Source organism: Osmia bicornis, chromosome 4 (genome assembly GCF_907164935.1).
Source record: "Osmia bicornis bicornis chromosome 4, iOsmBic2.1, whole genome shotgun sequence".
Classification (NCBI taxonomy): Eukaryota; Metazoa; Arthropoda; class Insecta; order Hymenoptera; family Megachilidae; genus Osmia; species Osmia bicornis.
The window spans coordinates 7,176,119-7,199,860 of NC_060219.1; the positions used below are offsets into that span (position 1 = coordinate 7,176,119).

The window sequence follows — 23,742 nt, forward strand, 5'->3', positions numbered from 1 at the left end:
GATTCCGTGTCACACGCGTAAAAATAAAAAACGCTGTTCCGTTGAAGGATACCTTACAATGACTGGACCAGCGGAAACCGACGCGACGCCCAGGCGCTAATATCTCGTCGTCGAAATATGCGCTCTGCGAAAATTACACGCTCGTCGGCTGGAACAACGCATCAAAGGCAGGGACGGAATAAATTTTCAGAGGAATTTCATTTGTCGACGGATAAAAAAGAATAAAAATAAAAAAACAACGAAAATACAGAACAGACTCGTCCACCTTTCGGTGGCGAAAGCAATTAAATCTTCGTTAGTAATCCGCTAACTTTGAGGGGTTGCAATTCGTTTTAAGGAGATAAAATTATTTTGGAAATATGTTTGTATAGTTAATAATTCTCCTAATAACAACTTTGACACGGTGATGTTATTGATTTTTCAGGGAGAACTGGGTCACCTGATCAAATTCATTATTACCAGGATTATTTTCTAGCTATATATTTAAGTGAACTTTTAAAAGCATTACAAGCATCGAAATTAAAACAGTTTTCCAATTTTCGTAATCTGGGTTATCGGGATTACCCTCGGAAAGACGGGACACGCGCGACAGGGTTAATAAACGAAGCGTTTGTCATTAGCGTGGTCGGCAGCCGAGTGGAGGAACGATGATTTCAATTAAAATTAAACGATAGCGCTTAATTAGCTTATCAGAGGGAATTGGCCAGGGTGAAACTGGATCGCCGTTATCGACGTGAATTTTCTCGCTTGTAATAGACGTTGTCTTGCTAATTTCATCCGTTTTTCCTGCTCCCGTAACAATGCCATCCGCATCCCTCGGCCGCTTTTCAACCGTTTCTAAGACGATTAACGTTATCAGATTTTGGAAAAAATTCCATCAGCTTTCTTCATCCTTCGCCGGTGAAAATGGCCGGGTAACGAAAGACGAGAATCACCGAAATGGAACAACGTTACTTTGATAATCTTTCAGTCGGTTAAATAGGAATTATTCGCGTTATACATTCTGTATAGCGGAAGGCTGTAACGCGTTACGGATCGTTAGATTGAACGCTCGTGTGCTGATGAATGCTCGTAAGAGGATTTCAAATAATTATTCGTGGGTATAAACGGGGGGAAGTGATTCTAATAAACTCGGCTAACATAAATGAAATTTTAAACGAAAACTTTGCTCTTCAATTATTCCTAACCACGTTTATCTCTATAGACTTTGATTGATTGCCTCCGTTGAAATTGGAGTTTTCGAAATTCAAAAACGAAGCTCTTCATATTTTCACTGTAACACGCTTTACGTGGATCGTAAGTCTTGTAGATGCGTGTAAACGTGAAGGTAACTTGTTCACCTAACATCGTCGAGACAAGAGCAAACGACAAGTCGAGAGATACATAGATCGTAGCGAGCCCTTTATCGTCACCACCTGAGCCCTAAACTGTGACCTCTGTTGTCGAGCAGCAAGAGATAAAGGACTGTATCCTTTTAGCTGTAATAGGTGGTGTAGCAGGTGTACGTTTGAGGGGGGAAAATGGTAAATACCCGTAAGCCTTTCTGCTCGTTCGAAGGTGATCGTTCGCAGGAACGACGATCGTAAATCTTCTTCCACAGCTCCGGGCCCATATGTGGCGCGGTCGAAGGTCAGAAATGGTAATTGATATCGCGGCCAGAACGTTTCGAGAGTCGAATTTACGACAACGACGCGGCATTCGAGGCTTAGGCGTACGGTTATAGGGAGGATTTCCCCTAACCGAGAGGAAAAATTGATATTTCACGCTGGTCGAATAGTATCGAAGCAAAATATTACACGATTTTATCCGTTCAACTTTCGGAAATTGGCCAGAACTTGTGGTAATCGAACGTTCCTTCTACGTGAATCGATTTTCAAAAAGATAGCCCCCGTTTTGATGACGTTCATGTAAAAATTTATCCGAAGTACATTGGTATCGATTGAAATTGTTAAGCTGATAATTTGTCGACACGATTCGTTGAAAATCGTTTACGAGTCGACGCTAGCTACACCGTGTATAAATAAATAATCGTAGCAGCATCGCGTATGGCACCGAGAGCTCGCCGGATTAACGGTATGATTTTTTAATGCTTTATTTCGCACCCGGCGCGGATGAAACGTAGCTATCGCGTAGTAATTCCGCGTCGAAAATACGACTGTTCCCTGTTGTCCGGTGTGTCTTCATGAATATTAAAATAATCAGTAACTTCTAAAAGGCTTAGCGCTGCGCGCAAAAAGCGACCGAGGATTAAACGTACTTTCCGTCCATCGCATCGCACGAAACGCACTGAACTTTTTTAATCAGTCCAGATAGAGGGTGTTTTCAACAGCGTACCGCCTTGCAAAAGGTACATGCAAAAAATGACTTGACAAGTGTATTTCAAAGGGTCGGCAGAACGTTGAATAAATGTGTTGAAACTCAAACAAGATTAAAATAATTAAATGATATGAAAGTAGTGGGATGGGGTTAGTTTAGTCGCAATGTACAGTGGGTGATCAAATTATTAGAGCCATGGTATGAAAAATAGGTTTTTCATCATAAAAAAATAACAAAAACTCCGTTTAACTCGGTTTTCATTTAAGGATTAATGATATTTATGTAAAATCGTCAATTTATGCGAGTGGCTCCAATAATTTGATCACCCACTGTATGTTTCGCTATACGTATTCATTGTCACTGTAGCAGCGAACGTGTTAATCGATAACCATGCGTGACAAAATTATAATAGTAAGCACCTGTTCTTGTTAACATGTTTGAGAAGTGTTACGCTCGCCGAGGAAAGTACACATGGTTGGATTATATAGATAAACATGATACGCGTTACACAGGACAGAAACTAATATTGGCCGGCAGACACTTTCCTGAATTTCTGCTAACCAGATAAAGTGATCATTTTGATGGTTCAAAGTCTGTTTGACTTTTGCAAATTATCACGTACAGCTAGTGTGTCGTTCGTGTATAAAAAAAAATATTTATACAGCCGGAAGCTAGAGCACAATTTCATATCCTCTCTTCGATATCTCTTGAAAAGAAACATTTCCCGAAGAAGGAAAAAGATAAGAAGGGAAGAAAGAATACAGCCACCGTTACTTCCTGATGTAATCTCCCCGATACAGAATAAACTTCCCCCTAAAGCTGTTCGCGGATGGAGCCTTTTGCACGTTTCTGTTTCTTCTCGCAAAAAGCAACGTCTTCATACAAAACAGTCGCGTCCGCTAATACATATTTTTCTCGTATAATTCTGCATCAATCAACGATCCAGTATCACGATAACAAACAAAGAAGACTTTCTAAGCTACTGAGCTTATCTTTGACAGCGTCGCCCTGAAGTATCCCGAAGACGTGGACAAAGGGCTGAAGAGAGAAGGGCCACATTTTAATCTCGAAATATTATTACTGTTAGGAAATATCGAAAATATATTATTTTCTACAACTACAAAATTTCCAAACCTGAAGAAGACACGATATTCGTTATTTGAAAAAGACTTAAGAGCAAAGGTTAAGTAATCTTTCTTGAAAAATTCAATAAAACGACATCGAACGTTTTGTATTCGCAAGGTACTCGAGTTATTCCATTAGTATGGTATCGTAGACGTCAGAAGAGGTGGACGTGACCCGATTAAAGAAGAAGCAATGGTAGCTAGCCCGCTCTGATACGATCTCTCGAGTCACGAAGGGCGCAACCGGAAACGAGACAGGATTTCGAGTGATCCAATGCGGATTTACCTCTGTCTTCGCGTATGCTCGCCAGTTTACTCGTAAGGGAAATACACCTGAAATAGAACGCGCAGGAAACGACCAAAGAACCGGCTGGCCTCTTAAACTCCGCCGGTTTTCCGAGCTAAGTGAAAAGTCGTGTAAGAAGCACTATGGAAAGATTCGGGCTAGAAATTACGCGGAAACCTCTGCGGCGTGACCGAGCAGACCGGGCTGAATACTTCGATGCTGTTGCATTGACTTCCGGTGAAGCTAAAATTTGAAAAAAAAAAAGAACAAGGAAGGTTGAATAGGAATGCATAGAAATGAAGCGTGACTTGGTGTAATAACGAGCGGATTTTTATGATTAATGTCCTTCGTGGAAGATTAATTTAACGAAGGGGGGTATTTTATATAAGTTTGTGATTACCATAAATATTTATTTCATTTAATCGGCGGCTTGCAACATGTAATAAAAGAATTTTCGAATCTCAACACTGTGCCGATGACACTGACAGGATATCTGCAGATCACGACGAGTGTGACGAAACGTGGACGAGTTCGATCAGATTCTAGCGAATCCCAGCTAATACCCTGAAATTCCAATAAATCCGACCAGCTTCGCCGAACCGTCGGATTTTCAGCGAGAAGATTTGAAAGATTTGATGGACGATCTTCCGATGATTAGAGATCCGGCATATTTTTTTGAGATATCACGAAAATACAAAGAATCTAATATTTTCTTTTTTAATGATTTATTTTAACAGGAATTCAGGAAATCCCATCTCTTCGCGTTCCGAGTGTTAAATTATTCCTAGTTTTCGAAGTTTTGGCAATTTAGAGGAACGCGAGAATTTCGATACGAACTTTATAACTATTCGTTTCGTGTTAACACTTCGTTAATTATTATTCTCATTTATTGGAGCGGTTGCGTGAAGTTGAAAATTGTTCGGGAACTATGTCAAGGATTCCAAGGTTAATTCGAGTATCGTAAAAAAAAAAGGAAAGGTCGGCTAATAGCAAGGTTTGCTGAGAGCAAAGAAGAAGGGCGACGTCTGGTCAAGGGGTGAACGAAATTGAAGGAAAACAAGTTTGGAGGGAGGCGAAGAAACTGTATTTCTTGACAAAAGTTCAACAGTATCGTAAAGGTAGGATAAGCCGAGGAACGAGACAAAGAGAGGGAATGGGGGAACAAATAAATTTATGGGGAAAGTTAAAAGCCTGCAAGCTCGACGTTGTCGCGTGTTGCCCTAGGCGCATTTATTTTTCATTTTTCTTTCTTCGGGTTTCGTACCACCGCTTTCTCGTCCTCGTGCGACCGAGCTTGTCCCGAAGCACTCTATTTCCCTTTTTTTTTTTTCTATCTTTCGTGAAGGTAAATTAGGTTACGCGGTGCCACGTGACACCACCAAGTAGTCTGTTCGTCGCGTCGAGGCTAATTAACCGCGTTTTCCCACCCCATAGCTGCTAACCTTCCTTCCGGCTGCTCGATTTATTCCGCATAATACAGTCACGTTGCTTTCATTAGGCAGTTGCGGTACGTAAATCTTAAATCTTGGATATTTTTAATTTTTAACAGAGTTTCGAATTGTTGTTAACCATTAATAATAGTATAACGTTTTCGATAAACTCTGTACACATGTTCGAGGTAAATAACACCCTTCTGGTTGATAAATATCCCGGCTAACTTCCCGGTTAATTTGCACCCACCTAATATATACGTTAACCATGCCGTTGCACGGTAATTACTATTCTACGGTTTTACACATGACTTGTTTACCAAATGAACGAGCTAACGCGTGAATAGAAAGCCCTTTGCACGCGTGATAACGAGAACGTATGTGGGACAACGTGCTTGTCTCATAGCTCTGTCATAGTTCTATTAGCAATTAGCAATCCAACTAGAGTGATCCTCGTCGGGTACTGTCATAACCCCACCTCGAACATGACCAGGTCTCCAGTTAAATTCCCTTAATATCTCGGGGTACCAACGTGGAGGAACCAGATTATAATCAAGCAGCATCCGTGTATGGATAATCGATCGATTTTCATGGTAATCTACTATCGAAACAGATTTTGGAATGATTAACATGATTGCATCCACGATTATCATGCGTCACCTGTTCTTCAAAATTTCAATGTTGACTTCAAATTTTCGAAAATTAATCGAATGCTTCGATTAATCAAAGTGACTCGTCGTTACTCTCAGACGAGTGTTGCGTTCACCTCATCACGGCAGGGGATGAAAATTCATTCGAAACAAAACGTAAATAAAAATCGAACAAGCGATGGTAAACGCAGGTGCGCCAAAGGTCCAGCAATCTCTGTGAACTTTCTCGTCCTTGTTTTCACGGATATGTTCGATTCAGGACGATCGGGCACTCGTCCAAACGACTTTGCTAGCTTTTACACGACCATCCTTTCCTAGAACATAGTCGTCAACCGCTTTTCCACCTGTTTCGGACTTGTATCTAGCTCGTTCCATGGGTCATCAGTGGATCGCTTCGTATTCTATCCAGAGTTTGAGAATTTACGATGAACCTTTACGATTTCCTGTCTGCACGATGAAGAAAATACAAACTCCTTCGTGAACGATACACTAGCTAACAGAACGTGGTACAGCTATAAAACTGCAAAGATTAATTGAACATTCGTGCAACCATTTTATGCCACAAATGCTATTTTGTAGTAGCAGTACTTTGAGTCGTCAAATCGGTCGTTTGGTATGCAAAAACCTAATGAAACGTTAAGAAAGATTCATGAGAATCGTGAATACTTTTCGTTCACTCGATCTTAATGAAATTGCAAATATGAAATTGTAACGATATTTTTTTTTTTACATTATCGTGGCTGTGTTCGACGATCAAATCGTAGTGGCTTATTACCAACGAAACGCAGCGCGAATAAACGTATAGCGAACGCAATTCCGAGGGAATTACGAGACTTTTATAGAACGTGCCTCGATCGTGCTTACACGGCGTAAGTAGTGTGCTGGAGGCGTGCACGACGAATTTGCATTCGTGCGATAGCGTCGGTTAGACCACAAGCGAAATATGACCGTCGCGCACGTTACCTTCCCTTTGGAGACCTTTTGTGATCGACCAACGCGCCAGAGAATCTGTATTTATTGATACAACCAAGAGTTTAATCGTTGCTGCTATTGTTGGAATATTAAACTTTTAAAAATTTTCTAATTTTAACCCTTAAAAAGTCATTTAGGCCATTTAGTTCTACTAGAAAGTATCTAAAAGTCGGAAGATCCACGTTCGAATTTATCCAATCTTTCCACCAAAACTTTAACCTAAATTTGAACGTCCTCTGGTTTAATCCTTTATCTCTCTTTTCGTTCTTTTAAATACCTCGATAGAGGCTCCCCTTGTATTTAACGCAAAGTTAATCGTTCCCCAACTCTCGACGTAGGGAAAGAAAGTCTCTGAAGTCTCGTGGAAAGAAGAAAACGATCGACGGAAGGAAGCCGTGGTTCTTACGAACGAGCAATCCCATTCCACGGATAATACCGCAATTGGATTGCCGTTTAACGAGGGCCACGAAACGCCGAACGGTCGATGAACGTTAAGCACGAGCCGCGAACAAGCTAATTCGCGAAGAGGGGAATTATCTTAGGAGTTGCGCAAGCCCGGCAAGGCAATTGGCCGCGAGGAAAGGCAGGTAAAAATAATTAAAGCCGAGAACGAGCATTGCCGATCGCGTGACTTACCGTTCGATCATTACTGACACGAACTGCATCGTTTTACAGCCGCCACTCCTATGATCGCAATGCACCTTCGATGATTACCTTCAAAAGGAAAGTGCAAGAAAGAGACTTGAATAGTAAAGACAAAAGAGGAAGCAGAACGGTCAGGTGGTTGGACAACGTTCAGAGAATATTGTTGCAATATAATACAGAAAGATAAGTAGTAGGGAACTATCATTTTTGTGTAAGTACCGTGCGTCGCCGACCTTCCGGAAAAATTCTTGATATCTATAAAAGAACACAGTGCACGATGCGAGTTGGAGATTTCTAAGCCTTTGTTTCATTAAGTTGATGCGACATAAATAATGATACGATGTCATGAAATGAACGGATGAACTAAATAGCATCGTATTGAAACGAAACTTTGCATGGACTGATATAATTTTCTTTCAACGTAATCCTGGTAATCGGTAGCACGAAAATTCACGAGCTCATGCAACTTTGCTCGTCGCTCGTTTCCGCTCCGTTTGATTGACGAATGTTTCTATCGTGTTGACTGCTGATTGCTTTCTCCCTTAACGTGTATGCTAGTTATCAACGTGAATTATCCAGAAAATAGCATCAACGACAAATTGATGTTCCAAATATAAACGTACTTATATTTGGCCAGGTTCGAGCTAGATTCTTAATCTGATTTCAAATCTTGATTCATGTCAGTATCGTTGCCTATCAAGAAAAATGGATTTCAGTCAATGTTCCATGGTTTGAAGAGAGATGTACAGTTAGGTAAGAAATATGTAAGATTAGAGAATTTTGGGAACGACTAAGTAGTTGGTGCACGTACAATCGTGACGAGATTTCGATGCAGTCTACAATTTAGGGTTAAATTCGTTCGGCCTTTAGGTAGGAACCTTGTTCCAGTTTCAAATCCATCGATCGAACCAAATAGAACGTTGGCTGCTTAAATTATAACCGTGCAGGACTATCAGGACTGAACTGCGTGACTACGTGGTTGCACGTGCACCCGGAGCGACAAGGGAATTTGTAGCAACTTTGAATAGCCATGAAGAACATTTACATGCGATTCAGCGAAAGGGTATAGTATACTAAATTGTTGGGCCGTGTTTGGTCATTCAACGGGTCACCGTATTTACTGATTTCGCGTTAATGAATATAACAGTAGCTTGTTACGCTGATCGATGGACTTTCTGTTAATACGTTTCGTCGTATCGAAGCATAATCCTTAGCGATTTTCTGTGTACTATCGTATCGGCCGTGTATGTTTCGAAGACGGATGATCGCAAAATGGAGTTAGTAAAATCCCTTGATAATAGCAGGGTGGTACAGCAATTACTCAAGTGAAGTAGTTTAATGTAAAAAAAAAAAAATCAACAATTACCTTTTCGCCTCGATAATTCTCCATTTGGGTGAAGTTCCTTTTAGCACCCCCTTTAATTGACTTTAAAATCCCCAGGCAAACTTCTCATGCATAATAAAGTCACGTGGGTAAGTCACGTAGCGCGAAAATTTTTGGTTCATGAAACTCTTCTAGACAACAACAACGAGATTTTAAATTCATCTAATCAATCACATCAGTTCACCGTCGTGATTTATGTGGACAGTTCACTTCCGGCAGTTCTTTCTCCAAAAAAAAAATTGCCTGGTAATTTTTGAGTCAATTGAAGGGGAGTGCTAAAAGGAACTCTTACCCCCATTTTTTTTAAAAAGACCTACTTTCGAATCGGGGAAATTACCAAGTAGCTTAAAGTATCAGTTTCGAAGATACGAATTTCAAATAGCGTAGTAAAATTATTCCAACCACGGTCGTTTAAGCAATTCCGTGTAAAAGCACGGCCTGTTCCATGATCCTTGGTAAGATTCAAAGAGAAGCATCCAAAGCGTACAAGCAAGCGTAATATCTTGTCTGTGAGTGGAAGGAAACGCGCGAAGAGATAGTAAGCGAGCTTGGAGCGCGCACACATAGACCATGAAGAGCGGCAAAGTTACGAGTGGAGCAGGTCTAAACAGGCGAGACAATATCTGGCAGGCTGCCTTGCACCCTAGCTGGCAAAGTCAGCTTTGCTAGCTGTGGCAACGGCCGCACTGCTCCGCTTCGTTCCGCGCCGCGTGCTTGGATTTAATAACGCAAGTTTCGTCGGGGCCTGCGTTTCGTACATCTATAACGCTCGTTCTCCTTTCTCCGCCCACGAACGTCTTTGCCGAGACCAACAGCGATCTCGGCTACGCGTTAAACTAACTGCGATTAATTAGTACTGCGTTCGGCTCCGAACGGTCCCCCACGTTTTCTGAAATTACGGCCAACGCGAAGAAGAATGCGACGAGATAAGTGAGAAGGTGTATACGTTTATTGTTCCCTGCTATTGTTTACGGAGTATCAAGGGAAACAGTAACCCCGCGTTATTCATAGAGGAAAAGTGGAATGTTGGGATAAATCTGGTACCGTAATCGCAAAGTTTAAAGGGAAACATTATGCTTATTCAGAGTTCAGCTGCTGCTTTGATTCTATGATAATCCGTTCTGCTGTAAAGGGGAAGTTCAACAAAACGATCTTGTTTCGAAAATACAAAGCTGTAATCACGAGCAAAGTAGTAGGTTTTTGCTGCTGGAATCGTGACTGGAAGGCAACAACGTTAATTATTTGGATAATGGAATGTTCATTTTTGGCCAGCCTATAAGGGTGACAGTAAATTAAAATAAATCGTTTGTCCATTGTGCGGGATTGTGAAGAAGATTCTCTAAAGATAACGGGGGCGGAAGCTGGTAATTCTTGCTGGCACCGGGGCAAAGGTCAGCTGGCGTCCATTACGTAATTGCAAAATAACCGTACTCCGGACCACGGTCTGAAATTCCTGAAAAGAAGTACCGGCCTCTGGTATAATTAGCCTCGCGCTTTCTTCATTAACCGCTATATAATTAATCACAAAGCATTGAGGCTATCGTTTCTCCTTTAATAACGACAGCAATTGTTGTACAGCTGCTTGAAGGTAAATTTATGTTAATCGTTCCAATGTGCTGCGGTCACGAAACGAAATTAAAATTTTGGAAAATTCTTACCACGGGCTTTAACTGTAACTAACCGAACGGATGATGAAAATCAATCATTAATTTTCTTTTACAATTGAAACGATCAAATTACTGATCGAACAAAGGGTAGAATAAATATTTTAGCATATCCAGTCCACGGTCAACTGGTGAACTGTCCGCAGAATCAGCAATTACCTGGTTTTGCATATGCAAAATGTGTTTGCATCCTGGCCCGCAGAAACGTTGCTGCGGCCAGTCTGAACTTTACTGAATATTCTGAACTGCAGATAGACTCGCTGATCTGCATTAAATATAACCTTCCTCTTCTTCTTTTTTTATATATGATTTTAACCCTTTGATTGCTGAAGATTCTAGGCTTGAACGTTCTGTGTGTACGAAATAAGAATCAAGTCAATAACACTTATTACTTTTCCTCTTATTCCATTTCATTTCTCAGTTTATTTTTTCATTTGTTTTTCTTTTTCAGTATTTTGTCATATCATTATAATGTGATAACATGTGGCGTGTAATTAGTATTTTTGATAATTAGAAAGAAATAATCTATGGATGCAGATACGCGTCCATAGTCTGCACCGGTAGCTTTCATTGGACACATACTATATGCGCATCAATTGCAGTGAAAGGATTAATATCACATGAGGTAGACGGTATAATAGCTACATCCGTTGAAATTTATAAAACTGCACAACTCTTAATTAAGATTTTCTATCAAAGAATAATAAATTTGACTTGACGAGTGATCAATCTTAACTCCATTAATTATATTTTATTCTTTATGATGTAAATGAGGAATTGTCTCTTTTCTTGAAATATGAAAAACGTAATATCGGTAAGAGTTTCAGTTATATTAACTGACGTACATGTAGGACCGGGGAAGAGCTGGAAACGGAATGATGAAGTGAATATCACTGAAAATATTTCCTTCTCTCACAATACGAACGACCTCGTCTTGCGAATTAATCTTCTCGAATTTTCCCCGGTACGGTTCTTCCACGGAATTTTTGCAGAAATCGTCCATCTCTTCTTCATTTCCCGCAAATGTACTCGTACATACGTTAGTGTAAAAAAATAGAGGAGTGTACCTGCAAGAAATTACTTGAATGAAAATTACTTTCGTACGGGAGCGAATTAATATCCGCTTCTTTGTGTAATGCGCTGCATGAAACTATAAAAATGTAGGTCTCGTTTTATTAATTATGAGAAATCTTCTTACCGCGAAACAGAGTTAAAAAATCCAAAAATTCTTGGACATTACTGTTGAAACAGTAAAACGTCTGCTTTAAGAGCGGCGATAATGCCATCTAAATCGTCGTCTACTTAAGGTCTCAGGCTACGTCGAAAGTGTTCCATAAAATAATCGTACCATTTAAGGAAATAGAAAGAAATTGTGGGAAGAAAAGTGGAATACTATAAGATCTATTTTTTATAAGTGCAACGTTGCATTTTAAAAAATGCAAGTCACCCGATTGTTAAATATTTTCAAGTAGTCGACTTGAAACAAATTTCAGAGATGATATCATCTCATTGGATCACGTGTAGTGCACGCGTTGCTTGCCCCCTTATTTACAGGGAATCGCGTATCTAACACGTAGATACGATACACGCGGTCGTAACTCGAGGTGAAACACGGTTGACCGAGTGGAAGGAGACAGGATTTAGCCAGACAATTTCTCATCGTGAGCTTCTTAGCGTCGAAGGTCCTCTGAAAGCGGAACGTTCAAGGCACGGGTACGAGAGGGAAGACTCGAGATGGGAGAGGGTTTAGAGGCTGCTTCAAGCGGAGTAATGGCACCCTCTCGGTCCAGCGATGATAAAACACTTTAAACCAGCCTTTACGAGAGCTTCTCGGAGCAATATAAGGCGCGATTACCTATATTCCATGCCAAAAAGATAAAACCCTCCGGAGACGACGAGTATACACGTACGCGAACTCTTCCGGTACGTCCTCCTCCTTTTCCCTGCGTTACCATCCCCCATTTCGAGGGCCTCGAGTCTCCGTTTGTTCTATATTAACCTCTTCAAGGTGTAACCTTGCTTGCAAGCACGTATAACCAACTTGAAGTACTTCTAAAGCTTCAAAGGGTACCCTTGATGAATATGGAACGCTGATTTTGATTTTGGTTAACGCTCTCTGGTTCCAATTTATATCTTTTCCCAAGTAAAAATAGTACGGTTTGCGAAACATCACGGGTGGGTTGAAATAGAAGCAATCTACGGCAAGGACACGATTCGTAGAGAATTTTAGAGGTCCCGCAAACTCCTGGAAGGATCCTTCCTTCGAAGGATTCAGAAATGACAATTGGTAGGTTCAGATGTGAGACTGATACCGTTGGGACAACTCCGGCGAGATCCTTGATGCGACCTTTTACGAAATTGGTCAACAGAGAAAGTACCCATTCGTATGCTAACAATTTCAGCGAATTTCTAAAGGTACACTTCACGCTAGGATCAAACTTTTTTACCATGGAACAATGTTGGTGAAGGGAAAATTTCGTTTCATCGTAGAAAAATAAATTATGGTAATTCCTTGGTTTTATGATATTTTCAATGATCATCTAAGTACTAAGGCTAACAAGGATCTTCTCTGTTTGGAGATCATCAGAAGGTGTATCCTCTCGGAATACACGTGTGTTATTCATTTACACAGAAATTACGTGCACACGAATGATTCTCCACGTTGGTCCCTTCGTGTGCCAGTAAATAGGACATCCAGCACTCGGTGACATTACAAAGGAGGGCAAAGAAACACGTGCTACTGAAATATGTAGGTCGTACGATTTATCCAACGCTACGAGCCGCTCCACTTTTCTAAACTTGCTTGACATCAACAACGACGAAAGACCCCGGTAATAATATTCAACGCTCTATTTCCTGTTAAAGTGTCGCAGAATGTGTTACATCTGTAACAGTCGGTGCGTTGTATCGTAAAGTGCATCAGAACGATCTTTTTCCCATGTACAATTTGACATGACAGTTTATGTGCACTTATTATAGAAATATATTTAAAAAAATACCAATTTTACTAAAACGTATTGCACGTAACCGAGGTACTAACTTCGTAACTCGTGTTAGTAGTTCGGCATCGCGTGTAAAGCGAATTTAATATTTGTCAGTACGGTTAAGGAACTTGGTTCATTACGGAGAGAAGCAAGACCCCTAGTCACACGTTAACGAAGTTTCGAACTTTCATTAAGAACGTAAAGAAATTCGTTTCTGTTTAAGGAGAACAACGGCAAAGGAAAGAACGATGTTCCGTGTAACGTCGCGGAACGGCGAACGACTGTCTGTCCATCACGGGACAATAAAGAGAAACGATAAAATGAAAATCACAAATGACTGATAAAACCCAGGCTTGGTTTATTCTACGCTCAATGGAACGTCTTTTTTCTCTTTTCGCTTTGTTGCCGGCGTCTTCTAGCCGGTTGGGTTTATAAAGACTCGTCTTATCAGCGGACGTGCTCATCTTCTAGTCGTTAGGCATTCTTCTCCGTTTCTAACCGAGCATTCCTTCTCTCGCGTGTCCAGGGTCGTTAACGGACCGAGTGAATTCAGGATTTCTCGGAGCTCCCACAAAAGCAAACCTCTTTTTAATGCGTGTATTATCTTTTCGCGACAAAGAGACGAGGTGTTTTAAAGGGGAAGGAACTTAAACGTTCGTTCGTCATAATTTTAGATAAAATATTAATCCTTTTCTTTCTATCCGGCAAGGGGGAGTCGTAACTTTAAAAGTGACAGTTCAATTTTCTCAAAGTATCGAGACGACGTTTAATTTCATTCGAAATTTCCTCCAGCACCTCTGGGTTGGTAATTAAATCAGTAGCAAAGCTGGCGAAGCGGAAAACAAGAAAGGAACCTGAGCTCAAATCCTTTGCTTTTCTCTTTCGTAGAGGAATAATAAAAAAATAAAAAAACAGTGGTGGATGTTGACGGCAAACTGTAAAACATCTCGATTTTTGCACGATTAATCGAAGCCAGCTCAGAGGAGCGGCAGGAATCGCGCTTAACTCCAATTAGATCTTTCTAGGGACTTCCGGAGACAAGAGCAATCATTGTCTTTGAAAGTTTCGTCCGTCTTTGAGAAACGTCACAATGTATCTCTCCACCGTTCTTCTTTCGTTCCTCCTCCCCTTTCTTATCCTTTCTTTGATTCCGTCTGAACTGGATTCCATCTGAACTTTCTCGAGGCTCTCCAACTGTTGGAGTCATATTTTATGCCGACTCGTTTCGCGGCTCCGTGAACGAACAATAACGCGGAAGGTTTCTGTAAGACAGTGTAAGAATCCCTGTGAAAGTGGTGCAATTAAAGTTAGTCACTGGATATCGGTTTCGTTGCACGATTAACCCGTTTTCTTGTAACAAAAAATATCACAAATTCTATAAAATATTAACGTGACTGTTACGAGTGAACGCAAGTTAATCTATTGAGTTTTTATTGAAAAAGTTTATTTTTTTCGATTGGTACAACTTAGTGTGATTTGTTGAATTTAATTGTAATAAAAGCTTATTTTGGTGTTGTAAGTCATAAAATGTGGAATTTACGATGGTGTGCCATTTTTCCATCTAAGATTTAACTTTGCTTGCTTTACCTTTGTGAAATTAATAAGTGTAAATGAAGAATGATTATGAGTACGACTCGGAGCCGGCTGGAGTCACGAGTGTTTGATCATTTTTTGGATGAACCGATAAAATAGAGAGACGCGTGCCAACTAGAGTTTTCTGTTAAGCCCCCCGCGTGCTAGGGTTGACGCAGATGTCGGTCTGAGGCCGTTTCCGACCTCGCCAGGAGCAGGCTCCTCAGTTCATAAAGGTCAATGTGTGCATGGAAAGAGAAACTCTTTTCGGCTTGAGGCAGGGATAATCCCTTATTCCAAACATTCGGATTAATAGCGAGCGGCGTGAGCCGTGTCGAAGCGTGACGATACATTCATTCGTGCTTGAGCCTTCCTCGAAACAATATCGAGAATAAAGAGATTCACTAGACAAACGACCGTAACAGTGACTCTATCGGTTTCGGTAGAAGTTGAAATTTTTGCAAAAGCCCCGCATTGTATCTCGGTCTGTCGTTAGTCTGCAACAACTTGCACGAGCAACCATATAAACTTTGTTGGCGTAAACTTTGATGAATCCGTCGACGACAGCGAATATTAGCGTAGTTTGCGAAGACACGACGCATCCCGCGTAAGTGGTGAATTAATGAGAGAAACAAGCCGTATTGTTCGCGACACAGTTGACGGTTAAATTGCTAATTAGCGGAAACCTGGCAACTCGAAGTGTTTCGTTAATTCCGACAGCGAATTAATTTATCGTTTCGCTATTTAAACCGCGAATTAATCCCGTCAGAGATCTTTTTTTTTCACGTTCACCTTTTTTTCAAGCGGTACTAGTAAATTTTTATTTTCAAATAAAAAGAAACAAATCACCGATCGATGGAGTTTCTGCTTCGCAGACAACATTGAAGATTTCCGGAAATCCATTCTTCGTTTTACCATGAGGTGGAACATATCGAACCTATTCTATCCATTTCTCGCTCAATTGGAAAGATCCTGGAGATATTTCCAAAGGTTTTTCTGAAAATCCCACTGACACAGGATCCACATGAAAATTTAACCTTCCTCCAATTTATCGACTGCGAACGATGCACTTCTTAATATTTAACAAATTTCGTTCTGCGATCCATTTTACTCGCTGTTCCCAGGAAATGCGCGCGACGTATCGACGTACCGATGAGTGAAATATGAAAATAATATTATACAGTATCGACGGCAATACCGTGGAGGAAAGTAAAAAAAAAAAAGGAAATACGTTGAAATGATGGTTATGCCGACAGCTTCCGTGCAAATTAAATCCCATTGCGAAAGGTATAGGATTTGACGTGAGAGGGAAGGATGAGGAAAGCATCGTGAAAATGGAAAAACTGAACAGACTGATACGCCGATAATATTAATTGAAATTTATCAGCTACGTAGCGAGATATTGGAATGCTCGCTTAGTCAACCATATTTTATTTAAAAACATCCTTGTTTCACAACGACGACTGATCGATAATCATCTAATTCTTTCTTTTCTATAATGATGTCTAATAATTAATAACAGTATAATTACTAATTCGATTAAACGCGTTTGTCGCTTCAACACTCGTGATATTTATTAAAGTATTAAATAATTCATCGATGCGCAGTTTTGGAAGAATAGCTCACTCGTTCAGTGGTGCACAGTGTGCAACTATGTCTGCTGAAATTTTAGCGTGTCTGGCAGCTCGTAAAGCTTCGACGTCACGTACATACATCCATGTTTATGTCCTTTGTACAGTTTGTTTCGCATGGCGCGATCGCTCGTCGAGCATGTTATACGATCGGGACCAACTATAAAATAAAAAGAAAGAAAAGGAAACTAGTGGAGATGAAACAAGATGAAGTGCAAAAATGTAGATGAACAACTATGTATATTTTAAACTATTTTAAAGTAAATATTTTTTACTATTGTATAGTGTTAATATAGAAATAACAGGAGGATCTTTTCATTGAGCCACTCCATGATTCGCTTTTTGTTGTCCGGAAAATTAATAGTCATTGACAAGAAAAAACTCTCTCCCATTGCAAGGAGTACGACGAAATGACAGTTTGCGTTGTCCTTTAGGAACGTGTTCTAACAAAGGTTCGCGTATATCTTGGCATAGAACGAATCACGAGAATCCAGGCTTTCAAGTATTCTGCAGGACGTCTCTCTGATTAGGTATGCACCCACGTAACTGCCCTTTGGGGATTTCGCGACAGGAGCATCTCTATATACGTGTCGTCGAGGCACAAAGTGTAGTCGCTTGAAAGCTGGAAAAAGACTGTCTTGCATGGGGCGGTAAGACAACAGTATACCCTTTTCCTTTTTTCGTTTACTTTTGATTGAACTCGCTTGTTTCCCAAAAGAAAATGTAAACGGCATCTTTCTGTTTGCCCGAACATCCTTGTATCCGTCCTATCGATCGTGGCAATGTTTCTGCTACGACAGAAATGTTTCCTGTCCTAACAGAAACAAAGAACTGCTCTGTATATTTGCGAAATTTGTAAAACAAATTCCTTGTTTATTGAAATCAATGAGGTGTCTAAATGTTTAATCGTTTACCTTCGTGCGATTAAAGTAGGCTAAGGAATGGAAAATTGTCTCTTTAAGAAGGATGTGTGTCAATGACCTATAAACCCGTCCCTTTATCGTACATTTTTCAGCAAAGATTACACATCACACCCGTACGAAATTGGGGCTACGTTCAATCTTCTGATTCGATAAAGGGAGGACGAACAAATTTCAATTTCCTGAAATACAACCATTCCCGGTATAGCGGGATGGTCTTATTTCCATATGCAAGGTCGAACCTTTTGACTGTAAGCAACCCTGTTCGAACACAATTTCTCGTTCCCGCCCATTCATGATATTTACAATTTACTAGAAAATAGAAGGCGCTTAGAAATGGATACTTTTCGATAGAAAAACGAAACTAGAAAAGAATATGCGAAAATGCAACGAGCGCAAAGAAATTGAGCATAGAAATAAGAGACGAAGTAACGACAGGAAAATGATAGCCAAGCTTTTAGCATTAAATGGTGAACGTCATCTTTTGCAATGGACGTTGCTAGAACGACGAAGGCCGTGTAGCAGAATTTAGGACGACCAATGGGGCTGCGGAATATTATTTTTCAACAGCCTCGGTTGAAGTTCGTTTTTTAGCAACTTTTTATTCATGGGTATTGTACTTTCTAAACGGCTGGATTCTGGATTTTATGTACTGTTATTTATTTATTTATTTAGCTTTAGTTATCTTTTATTTATTAACGCCTTAAAATGCAATCTGCATATTTTAAATTTAAAAATTTGGAGCTCCAATTAACGATCTTAAGAATCCAATTTTGCTATCCGTTTTTAATCTCGCGAAAATGTTAGAACTTTCTCGGGAAAACAAACCACGTGAGAAATAATCACGATAAGTGGTTTGCCGCGATACGTACGCGAGACCTACATAGATACACTTCGCAGCTTGTTTCCATGAAACCATGCTGAAGAATATCGACGCGAATGTATAATTTCGTTTCATCGCAGTCGTTCGCGCTTCGCGGAGCGTCTAGGAGCTGCCTCTTCGCGTTGAAAATTCGACTCGTCCGAGCGAAAAACTGTCGACCGTGGGGAACGTCGCCTCGAAATAGCGATGCTCGAACTACGACGATAAGCAAACTATCTTTCGAACGTAAAACCATGTATCCATTTCGTTTCTCGGTCGTCGAGAACGTAAAATGAAACGAATCTCGATTTCGCCAGTGAGTAATAATTTAAGAAATTAACCACAAGGAAATGTAGATTAGCTGAGAAAAGTTCAGAAGTTGAAATTTATATGCAACAGTAATTGTACCTTTCTAACTGTTAGTTGCGTTTAACTAGCACTTTCGTTGTAATATCGTGAGATTTCTAATTAGTTGACTTAAACAGCCTCGAGTAGTGCAATTTTGAATGCATTGCTCTGGTTTATTTCTTCAATGAATCTCTGATTACCATCAGTTCAATGTATCGTACAGTCTATTTATCTAGGGTTATCGATTATCAGAAACTTTAGTCGTCCAAAGGGGACAGATCCCCTTAGCAGTTTCCAATAATCGACGTTTCTATGTACAATTCTCGACGGAACTTCGTCGAGTAATAGATTCCCCTTTCGATATTTGACGAAAGGATAGGCAAACCCGGGGCAGTTCGATGCCTTTGGGACAGTTATTCTAACGCCCCGGGCGAGCACACGAAATTAATCTGCATAAAATATTCTTAGATAACTAAAACTCTTCTCCGAGTTAAAAGAAGCTTCAACACGGACGATGAAAAGAATTGCGAAAGTTTTCCAGTCGAGCTGGTAGCAAAGGCAAAGAAAGAGCTTTTGCATTCTGTTCGCAGAGTCTGACGAGAAATCATTGCAACAACCTCACGTGCGAGAACGTTTACGATTCTCAAATGTAAACTCGGTAGTTCATAGTTTGTCTCGAATCGTTTTGTCCTTCCAAGAAACCTTCCTAGCGACCCACTTTGCCGAAACGAATGAGCTTTCTAGAAGATATTCCTTCGTCCTCTTGTAGATAATAAATTTTATTCGAACCTCCTAGTTGAGAATGTTTCTTTGTTTACGTCGTGATACACTGACGGAATATTTTAAGGAAGAGATAGGGGTAGCTGCATCTTCTGGGAAATTTGGTTTAACGAGCGCTGTAGAAGTTTGTTTTAAAAATTTATGACTCTGTTGTTGTTGCTGTATTCCAAATTAATGCTGGTTGTTCCCATTTTTAAATTATTCTCAATTCTTAATTGATGTGTATTTATTACCCATAACAAATCAACGTTTCAGCCGTTCGAGCGATGTAATATCACGATATTAATTTAATTAATTAATTGCAAATGATTTACACATATCGGATTTACGTATACGCGACATTATTTTCATCAGTAGCTGTCGTGCAACAAACTCGATAAACTCTGCATTAATTCAACGCGTACGAAATTAATGCCACGTTAATTAAGCGAAGACAACAACAGGTGGGATTATAGAAGCATCGTTTTGCTTCCAATTAATGTAATGACACGACTCTTATATTTTGAATCATTATTCATTACATAATCGCTTCAATCTAGTGCAATTTACCTTTTCGATTTATTCTCTCTATGATCTATCTGTCCATTTCTCTGTGTCCAATTCCCTCCATGTGACTCCTAGAAAGCCTGTTCTTGCTAAAGGTATCAGGTCATTGTGGACGGTGCTTTATTTAGGTCGAGTGTCAACAACGAAGCAAGCAAGTACGCTTTGTGGACTCCTCAACAAATAGCACCCCTAAGTACAAAAGCGTAACACCGTACGATTGACGACACAGGGATCAATGATGCCTCTACCTCTATCGAACACCATTGAAATTCTACCATTGATAGTCAACACTATTCCAACATCTTCTTTATTTAATTGACGGAAATTCCTGTGATATATTTACAGTTTGCATCTTCATTTTAGTTATAGGTATCCTTTGATATTTCTATAAAATTTTGCAAAAAATTCAGAGCTGATGTATTTTAATTGAACTATACAGATTCTGTAATACATTTTCTCACATTATATCAAAGAGAAATACTGCTACGAATCCATTGAAATTTATATAGTAAGTCGGAATGATTTCTCTCGAAAGGAGCTGGTCCATATTTCGTGTGTGCCAATATTGACTACAATACCATTGTATTATAGCAGATTATTCAGTGTCACCGGAAGATTAATGCTCTATCTAGATTTGTATCAATGGAGCCCAAACAAAAGACCCGTGTCTCTACTAATATTCATGCATCAAAGCTTTCCGATACATTTGTGTACATTAAAATGAAATATCTTTACATAGTATGGTCAATATCGTTACCACACTAAGAGAGAAGGAATTGAAGACACATCCAAGTAGTATAAATCATATTGGTCAGACATCGGTACGCTATATCGACAGCCCAATTTTTCATAGATCACTAATAATTTCAATCAACGATATGAACTTCAACGATGATACTTAGAACTCGAGTATCGAAAATTGATCGTGCCAATCAGTTTCTCTCGTCGACACTTCTTTCTAACAAGCTGAAGAACGAATCAAAAGTGTTCAACCTCTCGTTGCTACGTACAGTTCGGTCGAGTAAGGGCACTCTTGGACAACTAATTAGAATTTTAAGGGGATGGATACACCTTTTTCAAAGTACCGGACTAAAATCGTGTACGAGGGCCAATACGTGATTCGAATCCACGCGGACGGCGTCGTCCGACCAGTTCGCCTCTCATTTGCGGTTAACCAACGTTAAAGCGTTTCGCGTATATTCCTGATATCGATCAGCTTTCGCTATATCCCGGACAAGTGATTTCGTCGAGGAAAGGTCGGGCGAAATTAAAGGAGAAAAAAAATCTGCGATCAAAATGGAAACAGGACGAACGAGCGACAATCGGAGAAAAAAAATAGTATACTGAAAAATTGTTGTTCGAAAAAATTTTTTTATTCATCAATTTCTATATATTTTAGACCTTGATCGTAAGAAAGATTTATATTACAAGGGTGAATAGTAAATATAATAACATTTTTTATTGTAGAGGAGAATAAAAATTTGATGTTATATTTGGAAGCTTTGTAGCGTACCGACAGACGGAAATACCGGTTCAGTTTTCTTTTGCAATCCGAGAGCTTAAACGATGACAAAGCGGGATGGGAGAAGCGTACGACTCCGTGAATAATAAAAACGGCGTGGAACGTCGAACAATGTTCGATTCAAAGGTGTTCTCTTAAACCACGATAAACGTGCCGAGCTTTTGCTACGACCCCGGATCAACGACATAGCCGTTCACGAAAATATCGAACAAAAACGATGGTAGAAACATCAAATGAAAGACTCCAAAAAGAACGTGGCTAAAATAAAAATTAAAATGTATATTTTTGACATACTTGCATATATTATTTGGAATTTTAAAATAAAGGAAGAAGCATCATCGAGGTAAGAAAATGGGAGGAAAGGTTGCCGTGAAGGGGTCATAACTATCTCTGATATCATCTACTGCACAAAGCCGTAAAGTACGGTGCCCGGTTATTTCGGTCAATCCCCGAAGAGGAGGCCGTCCGGAAAATATTCACATCGATCTATACCGAGTGACCTCTTCCCTATCTTTCTACGTTGTGCAGCATACGCTCGCACATGTACACACGCATCGCTTTTACACAACCGTACAGATTCGTTCACCCTAGCCAAAACTCTTTTTCCCTTCATCCCCGTTCGACTATCTTCTTCTCTTCCTCGCTAACCTTTACCGACCTCTTCCTCCTTCCACCTGTCTCGCTTACTCTCGACCATCAGAGATCCAACTGTTTCCGTGTCTCTTTTTCTCTTTGACGATACACAACGCGCCGGATACTACATATGAGCCACTTCAAAGTGCTCTTTCGAGCCGCGTACAAGGGCCAGGTCAACCGCATCGCTCTTCGGTTCCTCGAAAGGACACAAAACGGTCCGGCGAACCGAATCGACTATAAATATCGGCCTGGCCAGCATTTTTCCACCTGATAAATATGTAACATAGAAGGGTTATTGGTTATTTGAAAAAAAATTCGAAGACTATACAAAACTGATAGATAAATGCGATGAAAATTTGTATTTTTCAGAACCGAAAACGGAGATCCTGGGTGCTCCGGATTTGTACATTAACCGAGGCAGTACGATCAACCTGACGTGCGTAGTCCTGCAAAGTCCAGAACCTCCAGCCTACATATTTTGGAACCATAACGATGCCGTGAGTATACTATTCTTTTTTTTTCACGAAGACGAAAACATGCCCAACAAAACGCACCGCGTTCATAATAATTCAAGAACAAGAGCAAATACGAAGACGTTGCGAAACTGTAATTTATAACCGGGACGGCTTGCACCGATGTCAACTTTGCGCGAGGATAATTGATGGTGATAATAACTCTTGAGAGCCTTGCTGCCGGCTGATATCTTGAAACTCCCATCCTGAGCGGGAGTAAAGTGAATTTTCAGTTTCTGCTTTAACGAAGTTACTTTAGAATTTTCGACGTCGTCTGAAATCCGTTCCTCGCTCGGGATTAATTTGCTTCCTCCTCCTCTCTGTTCGTTTTTCTTTTTTCTCTCTTTTATATCCTGTCTGCAACTTCCATTAACTCGTGCTGATCTATTGAACGCAACTAAACTATCGATACAAAGTTTCAAAGGATGATTGTACGTGATTTTTCTCCACCGCTATCTAGCTATTATTTTTCTTTTACGTAGAGGGTGACATACCCCGCGCAATCAGAAACAATTACCACGTCATATCTATTCAAATAGAGAAGTCTATAAGAGAAGTCTATAAAACACTTGGCACACGGTCGACCGTTTGCCAACGAAGGTGCAATAAATTTCGATAACGTTGACGTTACGAACCGTTATATCCTGAACGGTGTACAACTGATAATGGTGCTTGTGAGACACCATTAGACTCATTAAGTCTGGCCAACAACTACGGGATTCGCTAGCGAGCGGAAGCTGTAAGCTTTAAGATGAATTCCACCGGCGCATGATTAACGCATGAAGGCGAAACAGGCTTGCAACTGTTCACGAGACAACGGGGACCGTGGTAATTTGCAAAACGATAGTAGGACCATGCATTCATTCTAACGAGCCTTGCTTGCCTTCCCAGATATTCGTATAAATATCCTTTGCGAACGGTAATGTGCACCCTCGCGCATGCACGCGTGTCTTCGAAT

General features: G+C 40.2%; 1 protein-coding gene across 6 annotated transcripts in view; it reads left to right on the forward strand.

Moving 5' to 3' along the window:
• LOC114881128 (zwei Ig domain protein zig-8-like) overlaps positions 1–23,742 on the forward strand; it is a 211,088-nt gene that overhangs the window by 170,691 nt on the left and 16,655 nt on the right. For all 6 annotated transcript variants that reach the window (XM_029197812.2, XM_029197818.2, XM_029197796.2 and 3 more), the window contains one exon: positions 22,642–22,769. In XM_029197812.2, the coding sequence (XP_029053645.1) occupies positions 22,642–22,769 (128 nt within the window). The remainder of the gene's footprint in view (positions 1–22,641; positions 22,770–23,742) is intronic.